The sequence below is a fragment of the Styela clava genome, chromosome 9 (assembly GCF_964204865.1).
Source record: "Styela clava chromosome 9, kaStyClav1.hap1.2, whole genome shotgun sequence".
In the NCBI taxonomy this organism is placed as follows: domain Eukaryota; kingdom Metazoa; phylum Chordata; class Ascidiacea; order Stolidobranchia; family Styelidae; genus Styela; species Styela clava.
Window position 1 is genome coordinate 11,275,910 of NC_135258.1, and position 11,804 is coordinate 11,287,713.

General features: G+C 32.4%; 2 protein-coding genes across 4 annotated transcripts in view; one reads left to right on the forward strand and one right to left on the reverse strand.

Moving 5' to 3' along the window:
• The window catches only part of LOC120339958 (cilia- and flagella-associated protein 43-like), a 29,953-nt gene extending 26,929 nt beyond the window's left edge, over positions 1-3,024 (forward strand). Inside the window, exons 34-37 of the mRNA XM_039408203.2 lie at positions 668-832; positions 1,212-1,328; positions 2,087-2,204; positions 2,778-3,024. Coding sequence (XP_039264137.2) covers positions 668-832; positions 1,212-1,328; positions 2,087-2,204; positions 2,778-2,947 — 570 coding nt within the window. The 3' untranslated portion in view covers positions 2,948-3,024. The remainder of the gene's footprint in view (positions 1-667; positions 833-1,211; positions 1,329-2,086; positions 2,205-2,777) is intronic.
• Positions 3,025-6,109: 3,085 nt separating this feature from the next.
• The window catches only part of LOC120339312 (uncharacterized), a 28,037-nt gene continuing 22,342 nt past the window's right edge, over positions 6,110-11,804 (reverse strand). For all 3 annotated transcript variants that reach the window (XM_078116001.1, XM_039407403.2, XM_039407404.2), the window contains one exon: positions 6,110-11,631. In XM_078116001.1, coding sequence (XP_077972127.1) covers positions 11,594-11,631 — 38 coding nt within the window. In that variant the 3' untranslated portion in view covers positions 6,110-11,593. The remainder of the gene's footprint in view (positions 11,632-11,804) is intronic.

An 11,804-nucleotide genomic window follows, 5' to 3' on the forward strand; every position in this document is an offset into this window, starting at 1 on the left:
ATCCTTATCATATTTTTGCCACCTCACCTGGCGTGTAATAAAAATAAACTTCGAACTGGAAAGACTAATCTAGGTGAAAACACGTAACACCCTTCAAACAACTTAATTATCTGTGTTTGAATGGCCACTTGTTCGAAGTGTAGGTGTGAAATACTATATGAGAAATATTCACTTAAATAGAATTCTAATAATGGAGCCCATATGCTAGAGAGCTTTAGCGATTTTAACTCTAATTTCAAATGTTGTATCCATGTTTATAAATTTCTGTGTTTGAATTTTTAAAACAGCGGTACTCAACTGTGTGCCACCAAGAAGGCCACAGAGCAGTTGTGGGGGCCACAATGCTAGGCGTGAAATTGATTTTACTTTTCCTGTTACAAGAGAAGTTATTTCACAGGGTGTTTTCACTTAGTTGAACATGAATTGTTTAAACATAATGAGATTTGGAATCTAACACTCAAATTGACATGAGTGCTAAACGTACCATGAGTGCTAAATGACTCTGAAAAGGGGCCACAAGCCATAAAAGGTTGGGAGCCACTCCCATAATATATATAATAACCCTGCATGTAATGGCCAATCATACATAGATTGTTATCACTCAAATACCTTATATTATCTTGCAGTTATTATTTTTGTAACTTATTTTATTCATTATATTACTTAGGGTCTCGGAGAACATAAAGTTGCAGCCATGACTGAATGCAAAGACTTTAAAAAAGGAATTCATCAGTTGGAATGGGAGAGAAAGAAAATGATGATGCAGATGGATGATTTGCATAATAAAGCTCGACATATACAAATGCTTAAACTTGCTAAAGATCTTCAATCGGTAAGATATTACAAGAGAAATTTTTAATGGTTAGCATAATAGTGTTGGGTACCCATACCCAGTATCACAAGTTGAGCCATAGGTTTCTTGAGTCTCGAGTTGAGTATGAGTCGTTTTCATGTCTTAAGTCAAATCACTGAATTTGTAAGTCAAAAGCCTTCATAAATAACAGTTAGTGATATTGGCGCTAATTTTAAAAATGAGTCTAGGATTTCATTATATATTGACAACATTTACTTCTGCATCAACATGGCTTATTTGGAGGTATTGCTACAACAAATTAGTGATTTTTAGCTATTTTCAATACAACATTAATCATTAATGGAAAAATAATCAATTGCTCATTAAAATCATTTAGAATATTACAATTTTTATTTAGTACTTGAATGAGGAAAATCACCAAGCAAGACATGCAAAACAAATGTCAGTTTTAGAAGAAACATTAGCATTACAGGATAAACATCTGGAAAAGAATGTTGCACACAAACAATCTACTGTAAGTACTTTAATTATAAAAATGAACTCCCCCCGCGGTATATATATATATATATAAAAGAAACTGTATTTGCGTTTGTTTTCTATCTCTATTGGATCCCAGCTTTATGGCACTCCATCTTTTGTACAGTTTGAATAGCATACGATAGAATTTACATATTTATCCTGGGGGAGAGGGAGGCTGATAAGATAGCTTAATCATATGGCATGTTTGGTTACCAGTCCAGGATTTGAAACTGCGTACCCGCGCAGGCAGTGGTGGGATTCAGGGGTTCGCATCGGTTCTATAGAACCATGAAATCAGCGGACTGGTTGGCATAACTGAAAAAACATGACTTTTTGTAACAGAACCGGCTGAAAAATATGTGATGAAACCAGCTGACAAAAAATTTGAATCCTACCACTGCGCGCAGGGTAATAATCAGAGATGCGAAGGCAAGCGTATTCCTAGCGCTTAGCACAATGCACCACACTGTCGACCATATAGTTAATAATTTGTTCATAAATAAGTATTACAGTATTGCTGAATAAGTAAGAACTATTAATAATACTGCAGGCACATACAAGGTAAAATTCCCTTCCTTAAAAAGCAAATAAAATCTTCTTTGCGATAAATTCCTTTCTGGTTGGGAAACCGGCCTCATAAAATATTCAAAGCACATGCATTTTTTGTCTAACAAATTGAATCGATTATACTATATAGCTTCAATTATTATCAAACAGAAGCGCTCACATTTAATATTCTCACTTTACTTTAAGATTCGAGATTTAGAAAGAACAATTCGTCAGAAGCAACATGAAAACATGTCCCTTGGTAAAGAAACAGAAGAACTCCATGTTTCTGTATCAGAACGTAATAACATCGATGAAGTCAATGGTAATTATTTTTCTTTCTGTGAGATTGGCATATAATATAGTCAAACCATCCGATCAGTATGAAAGCAAAACTGATACCAACAATAACGGGCATATGGTAATAATACTAGGCTTTGTTGGTCAATTATCTTGGTTTAATATGGCTTGTGAGAAATCCAAGGAATCACATGGCTTAGTGCTGCACAACCCTCCCAAATGTTGGGAACAGCCTTGAAACCATTGGTACAGTTGTACCAATGTCAAGTTATAAATGTTTTTCTTGTTATTAAATCAGGTGGTTACTTTGGGCCTTCGTCCAACTGATAACCAAAAAAATTTTTTAATTTTGACCGCCAAAATAATATATATTTACCGCATGGTTTTAAAGGTGCTCAGAAAATTCTGAGACAAGTCTATAATATATATATATGGCATTATATCAAAATTGAAACGTTCCGAGGAAGAAATTTTCCTAGTACTGATTTCAGTGATACATACGGCATAAACAGACTCTATCATGTTAGTGTCTTCCATAGTTATCTACAAGCTATAGATCTACCTCCAACAACGTTTAACACTACATTTTCTATAACAGCTGCAGAAAGAGCGAAACATACAGCTGACAATCGATTACGTGGCATTGTTCAAAGGAGAAAATTAGTCGATCTTGCTAAAGCGCAAGCCCAGGAAGTCGCTGTATTACGAGCTGAAGTTGAACGTTTGAGAATGAAGACATTCCCAGCTCTTGTACAAATTGAAAGATAATTGTGCTTGTATAAATATACTTTCTTCATATTATATTAGTATTTTGCACTGTAATAAACGTTAAATAAAGTTTGAAATTTTGTTATATGTAATGTGGTTGTGCACAACGGATTTCCAGTTTATTCACTAGTCTATATAGATTTCAAATACACATCTTCTTAAACTGCTAAAGCTAAGCTATGCTATCCTGCCATGATCAGTTCTCACAGAGAAAAATGACATTCACAGTTAAGCTCATGTTGCTTAGAAACTCCCTATTGAAGTTAGCTTGTCACGAATCATGCAAAAAGGTATAATCATATTACTGAAATTGGCAAGTTCCTCGACTACAGAAAGTTTGATTGTACAATACTAATATCAACACAATATGCATTGACAGCGTCATTCTTCAAAACACAAAACAGTTACCGGTATATAACTTATGAATATTGTATAGTTGCAGAATTGTTAATATAACTCAATAGTTTATGACTATATTAGTCAAGGGTCGGAGTTCCGTAATTATTATTATTAATATTAGTTTCACTTATGCAGCCATCCATGATAATACTCTATTCCAGCGTTCCTAAAAATTTTCATCCACTCCACAGCCAAATTTTTCCGCAACCCACAGAAACTAAGAAAAAGTTTGATAATACAAAACATATTAAAGAAAAATACCTTCAATGAAACCGATGTGCTTGTACATTCTCGCACAAAAGATTGAATCTTGGCTCTATTTCACGGATGATAGAGGCCTCGGAACTGGTTCCAAAGGGAGCGCTTTCGCGACCCACCCCTGCTGTATTCCATCAACTCAAGTAATAGTCTCCCAATGTGAATGAAATCGCGATAACTTGCTGCACCCTTCACCCATTTACTATGTTTAAGAGGTGTTTCAACCTCCTCCTTATGAACAAAACAGTGAAGCTGCCAATTTTCTAAAACGACGGGAATTTGTACGTTTTCCGTGTATCGCCATAAAGATTTATTACACCCTACATGCGAGATGACGAGTATAGAATTCGAGCACAAGATTTTTAACCCGCTACGACAACCTAACCCAAGTTCAGAGGGCTAAAATATTATATTATACACATCCTTGCATTTCCCACTGTTATGAGACAAATTATAAGACAATATTTTCTGTACAATTTTATTAATTTTTTTTCAATTACCCATACTATATACACAATTGGTATGATATGCTAAATAATGCAACGCCACAAACTAAAATGAACCAAAACGCAGAATATCAAGTTTATAAGGTATGACTAGATACACTACTATGTACAAATAACAGCCACATCGATTGTGCTTTTTAAAAACAAAATGCTTTCCAGATTCAGTAATATACAAAAACAAACAAATTAAAAGTATCAGAACTGTTGAAAATGAACGGCTATTGCCAATAAAGGGACTGGTTTACATCCAATACGCAGTATTAAAATACCGTAGGTTTTTTTATGTTCCACACTTGACAATCTCTTAAAAAAATGGCGGACAAATTTGCCAAATCATGTTTTAAAATAATTGACTAGTCATATTTTAAAATGTCGATCATTTGACGCCTTGCCGCCAAAAAAAAATCGGATTATGGTAAAAAAAGCAGACTTGCTACAGAGCGAAACACACAAAGTGCCAACAGCAACAAAAATAAATAAAATAGTACCGCGAATCAAACGATATAAAAAAAGCTTGATCGCTATAAGGTGTATTACATATCTAGGAAAAAAAAATTCCCCCAATTCTTTACCACTCCCAAAATTGGTAATTACTTGAATGTAGCATTATGCATTGAAAAGAACAATTGTCATAACAGAAAATGAAAAAAAAAATACAATCAATTATTTATATAAAATAGAAAAAAAAAACGGAGACAACCAATGTTTACCAGTATGTAAACGTAGTAAACCGTACCCACAGCCAACACTCCACCCAATTTTTGTTTTTTCATGACAAAAATACAACTTAGTCGGTATAATATTGCACAAATATTCTAACAGATGATGGAGATTGAGATCTAAGCGATAAGTACGAGATCTCTATATCAGACATGAAGTAGAGTAAAGTGCTTACGAGTGCAGAGAAAAAGATTTATTTTATACTACTGTTTTCGACTGAAGTTTAAATATTATAATAATAATATATTTTATTGTATTCTCATAATTTGTTTACGATATTTGAAGACAGAGTAATCAAAAAGACACCTGTCGAAATAAGATTTTTGTGCTTTACCAGAGGCAGCCCAACGATATTTTTTTCAAAGTTCATCGGAACGGCTATAAAAAAGGCAAAGCAGGCTTTGAACATGTTGTTCTTTGAAGATGGTTTGAAGAAAAAACAAAACAACAAAAAACATGGAATTTCATTTGAAGAAACTTTTAGCAGCAGCAGCAAAAATACTGCATAATAATCTGTTTTTGGCTTTTGATGACGGTGCAACATGATCCACTTGACGCAGATCTACGATCGCTATGGAATATGTTATAATGCAGCAAAATAATATCTAGTCTTAGATTTTAAAACAGTGATATTAGTTAGAGACAGACGGTGACAGTCTAATAGACAATATAGAAGTTAGGTACACACTTGTATATCAGGGCAAGGTGCGCAAGGTTGCAGGAAGAAAACTTATTGTCATTGTGCAGTTCGCCATGCAGCAAATAAAAGTACAAAAATAAGAATAGAAACTTCAAAAAAAAATATGATGACGCAACTGCTGCAGTGATAATGGTAAAAAATTTTCATGTTCCTGGTTATCAAAAATATTGTAGATGGCTGGTGGCAACGCCCGTGGATTAGTGAATTGGAAGGGGAACCAACATCCACACACACAAATAGGTGGATGAATAATAGGGAAATACTACACAGATTGACTGACTGATACTTGGAATATAGAAATGCCCCAGATAATTGAATTTGAACAATATTGATTTTTTCGAAAAAAAATTAGATCTCCTTTGATCTTACTTTTGGTAGCAAAATTATGATTTTTACAAAAATTTAGCAACAGTCGCGATTTTCTGTAAAAATGGATGAATTTAGGTTATAATGTATACTATTCGTATACGAAATATTTCACAAATATGCGTAAAAACGATTTAACCTTCTATAACTACAAAGACAAAGATTTTACAAATTATCTGAATTCTGTTTAAATACCCCATGTATTTTTTTCAAAATTTTCATATGTTTTTGTGAAATTTTTTACATCTAAAAACAAGGGAAAAAAATCGGTTTCGTGATGGATATTATAATGTGTTCACCCCAGTATCAGAATCGAGTCTCATTTCATAAAAAAACTATACCAAGATTAAACAACCAATCCACAGCGCTGACACTCCAGCCTTTTACGTTTGAAGAAAAAACAAAGAGCTCGGCAGTTAACAATCCGAGTATTTTTTCTAACATAATAATAATCTACAACGACGAAGAAGTCTGTTCACAGTAATTCATTGCTCCCATTATTCAAAGTAGTACAGCATTTCACACATTGAATACCAAAACAACGTATTAATATATGCAATGATAAAAAATATACATACAATACAATAACTGGTGGGTATATTGGACTACAGTTAAAAAAAGTTAAATGCATAGTCCATTTTGAATCAAATGAAAAACACTGAAAAACAAAAAGAGAGATTGAATTTTTTGCATTTTTTTGTTGTTGTATATTATCATTTATTTATTTTAATATAAGATTTTTGTAGCAAAGCAGAGACCCGGAGTATTTGAAAACAGTGTTATCATATAAGGAGGCAAAAATACTGCAAAAATCTCCTAAAATTTCCATTTTTTTTTTATATGTGATGAATAATAATTACCTGTAGATAATAATACAGAACTAAATGAAGCACGTATTTTAGATTGAAACCTTTTGAACAATGATCATAAATTCCACCAGACTAATTTGATTGCATATTAGAGTCAAAACAATCGCACTGAAATAATATCAAAATTTAATAATATACATACACCCATATGAAATATTTATTAAACTGTTAGAATAAATTAATGTGATTAATCGATTGGCAGTATTTGAATTTATCTACGAACGATGTTTGATCATACTTGGCAAAAAATAGCAAGATCATTTTTTTAAAGTAAAAAAGCGTTCAATTTTACCCAATTTTATGTATTTTTTTCAAAATTTTCATATGTTTTTGTGAAATTTTTTACGTTTAAAAACAAGGGAAAAAAATCGGTTTCGTGATGGATATTATAATGTGTTCACAATGCACATAGTTGTCATGGTAACAATAAAAATAAATTGGAGTAAATCAAATCAATTAACAGCAATACAACAAGAGATTGTTCATGAATGTATTATTTGTTGAAATAACCTACTACCGCAGAGATATTATTGCATTTTTTTAATTATTAATTATCTTTGAATCAATTAAACAACAATGAAATATAATTGACATAATAAGGGATTATAGGAGAATAATTGTGGCTGTCTTAAGCGGATAAAGATACGGTGATATTGAATGAACAATAGCAAAGCCTGAGTAACAAGGTTAAACTATTGAATATAAAGAATAGTATGTATGCATAAAAAATGCCCGTGATTTGAAATTTATCGTCGAAACGCCGCCTCCGTTTTACAACACTAGTTTCGAGAAGCGAGTTTCGATGATAAATTCAATCTTGGGCCGTAGTAATGCACAGCAAAGAAATTTGTGCATAGAAACTTTGGCACACGTTCTCTGCTGCGAAAGGAAGCACACTGACTTATCGTGATTAGTCAATTTTTTTTTTTTCAGTTCGATGAAAGAACAACCAGCCGCAGCTATAATTTTTTTTATTCTGTAAAATGAGCTGCAATTAACACATATATTCAATGCAGTAAAAAGCTTGAATATACATAAAATTGCAGTTCAATTTGCAAGTCTTTTTATATTTATACTTTGTGCAACAAACGATGATTGCACAAATTGACTATTATACAATGAACGTAAATAACTGAAGCGTATTTGAAAATGAACAAAAAAAAAACAAACAAAAAAAGAAGGAAAAACAAAACAATTCCCGTCGATAAAAAATGAAGTTTTTGTGACTAAACAAAAGCGACATTACCGCGAAAATCACGGTGAGTGAGAGTAAAATGCACGTCAACATGGTACGGTAGATATTAGTTCAACAACTAAGCTTCGCACATTTAGTAGTTTAGCAAACTTTGAAAAATAATGCATAAAAATAGTTATCACTAGTGTCAAAGGTCATGCCACTACATGTGGCCTCAAATATGGTTAAAATCAGCATAAAAATATAAAATCGCAAACTCGTATATGCTGCCAAGCCGTAGAAACGAAACTAAGTAGTAGTAGTAGGTAATATTCGACAATTCGTATAACACTTAAGAGCCGAAAAAACAGATATCGATGTAATATCAATATTATCACGGTATTCTTTAATCAAAGTTTTATATCAATCCCCCAAACAAAATTTGAACATTAATAATACCTAGGAACAAAATGTAAGCTTGTAAAATTTTTTCGATTTTCAGCGTTACAAGCTGGTAAAGAATAACCTTTTTGTTCGTAGTCACGCTCAGACAAATTTTGTCTGGGGTTTATATGTTGACTATTTCGTTGACGACGTAGAGCACTTATTTTCGTTTGTACCATATAATATAAAGGGCATAGGAAGAACCAGAAAAGACTCTTTAACTAAGTTTAATTATACATGCAATAAAAAAATACAGATTACTCACAAAAATATTCTATCTATATGTTCGATTGAGTTCCCAAAATTTTTGTCATCAATTTTATAACCTATGAATGTGATGTCATAATTGAATATAGATATATGTGTAAATGACGTCAAACGTACAGAATTTTATATTCTGGGAGTTGCAAACATGATATATATATAGGCCTATATTGTACCAGTCTTTTTATCATAATTTTTTTGATTGAAAATCTGATTGCAGATGATAATTTTTAACTCGAGTCTGTATGTGTGTTTGTATTTGTCTGTGTGTCTGGCGATGTATATTGACCATATTTGTCTGTGTGTCTGACGATGTATATCGACTATTGAAAATGGAGAAACAAATCCTTTAGATAGACAAAAAATTGCATGTTGTCTCAAATAGAAAATAAAAAACAAATAAAACTGCGAAGTTAGTATTAATTCAACATGTTTGGACAGCGGAGGAACTACGGTTTTATGAAGTGCGAAACTTTTTTTTTTAATTTTTTTTTTTGAAAATTGGATTTTTTATTTATTTGATCCTGTGAGCAGTAGGACGATTGCTTGCGTGACATATCAATCACACCTTTACGCTGAACAGTGACAAAAAGAAATGGCAAACAATGCAATATAGGAAGGCAATTTGGCTCTGGTAGTAGTTAATCTCTCACATACATAAGAAAGACACTGTGTAAATAGGAATAGTAAAGCGGAGAAATAGCACTTTTTAAGAATGCACAAGTACAATGACGACTTGAAAAATACCGTTTTTTTTTAATGAAAAACTTGAGATTTCTAATTTCACGAGTAAAACCAAGGTCACAAATTAATCCGATTCTGGAAAATATTAAAATCATGAAAATACAGAATAATTTCAACTCATTAGTGATAAAAATTTATTTGGTGTAATGGTAAAGACATAATGTTTAATGCACACAGAAAATGATAGCGATATCCTCATTCTAATCAAATGCAGGGGGTAGTAAATGTTAAGCAATACTTTTGTTAAATTTTAACACTTATTAAAAATTTACTTATTTTGGCAATCTAATCGGGAACTAACAATTAGGAGCAATATCCATTAGAAAATTATATTAAATTTTTTTAAATAGTTTTCAATTCAAATAAATTGAACAGTATTTTTTGAAGCTTGATGCTCCACGATTCTTCTCATAATTTTTTTTTTAATCGAATATGCTGTATTGTTTGAACTATGCAATGGAACAACAAATTTCTATTTTTCAAAATAAGACTTTTTGCAACGGAGAGTGTAGCTAAAAATATAAATTCGTACACTTGAAAAAGCTCAAAAAATCAAAAAAAAAAAAAAACAACGGATTAATTCGTGACCCCGTTTACGAATGGTAACGTCCTGGTAACTGCTATTAACACATTAAACAGTGGTAAATTATGCACCTAGAATATAATAATACTTTTAAGATGACAGCAATCGCAGTTTCGTTGCCACAGAGTAGGCTTTTCGTTGCCCACCTCGACAAACGTTCACAGTGCGTGCGAAAAATCGACGCACAGAACGAGAAATATGGCTAACATATGATTCCGTTGCGCTGGGTAGACGTGACACGTTAACGACAGCGAAATGTATTATACTCAGTAAGAATGATTGTTAAGGCACAAGGGTGAAGACGGGAGATAATATGCAAGAAGAGGAAGATATTACTACACTTGTTGAGACATTTTTTTTCAAATTAGATAAAAAATGATGAATAATTTTGTTCTGCAAAATATCAAATAGACAACTACGCGAATCAGGATTGCACAAATCGCATTTTTAAATTTTTTTTGTTGACCACCGATGTCACAAAAACGCCAGCGGCCATTTTTTAAATTTTTTTTATATTTTTTTGTTTTGTTTTTTTTTATTATTTTTTTTGTGCACGAGACCTCGCTGATATTTGCAACATAAAAAAAGTGGCAAGGAACTAACAAACAAGATAAACGAAGTAATATAAGGGACACAAACAATTGCTCTTCATGCAGGTAGGTTAAAAAGTCACCGAAGAAGTATTTTAGAATAATAATAAGAAGAAAAAATTAAAATAAAAAATAAAACTTTGCATGCACCTTACAGAATTGCAAGGTTCAATATAGAATTGGAACATGGAATAACTGTGCACTGCAAGACTTTGGTACAAATAACACTTTAAAATATTATGTGATGTTTAGAACAAGAACATTGTTATTTTTATCCGGCAAAATTACATAACATATAAAAAGATGTAATCGGAATGGTGGTTTGGTAAGAAGAGGGATAACGTCAGAACTATCACCCTCGTTCGGTTCGAGGCCATGTACGCTTTGACATGAACTCGAGTACTTTTATAGTGTAGTTACACGACAAAATATTCACAGCAAAAAAAAGACCACAGTTGAGGTAAAGGTGGCTCGATGATAAAAATGCAGCCTCAAAAATTGCTGAGTATTCAATCGTTCGTTCCGTTCAAATCGACGAGATAATCCCAGCGACAGAAAAAGTATGAATTTGTGCAAAATGTGTGTGCTTTCACGATAAAAATGCTGCGACCTGAGGCCGCGGCACTTTGTCAGTGATCAGTAATCTTTTGTTATGTATGACATAAATTGTCTTTGTAAAATTTCGGGCCGACAAAATAATGATTGTACAATACATTAAAGCGAAAATATGCTTCTGCGTACACGATTAAGCAATCAATGGCAAAAAACACAAGAGCAATAGTTAATATTAAGATAAGATAGATAGATAAGTGAAAATGAACATTGCAAAAGACCCAGTGTGGTATTATTAGCAACACTGCAACTTTGGCCGATGAAAAGTAGTGTATGAAGACTGATATATTATCATTATTATTATTATTAAAGTTGCGAGAAACAGACAGTACAGTGTTCGGAAGTTCATACGGTCAAGTCAGTGTACTCGATGTCTCACTACAGTACAGATGTAACTAAAAGTATATTATAATCCCATCAATTCCACAGTGTGCTGCCACTGGCACTCGAGTTGACTGAAATAGAAAAAAATATTTGTATAAACCGAGAGATTATATTGTGATGTGAAAAAATAAAACCGGCTCAAATTTAATTAGAAATCTATATCTTATATTCTTAATTTAGGAGCGATTAGGAATAGTTTAATTTGAAAATTTATTGTTTTGAGAAATTGAAGTCGCGCACTATC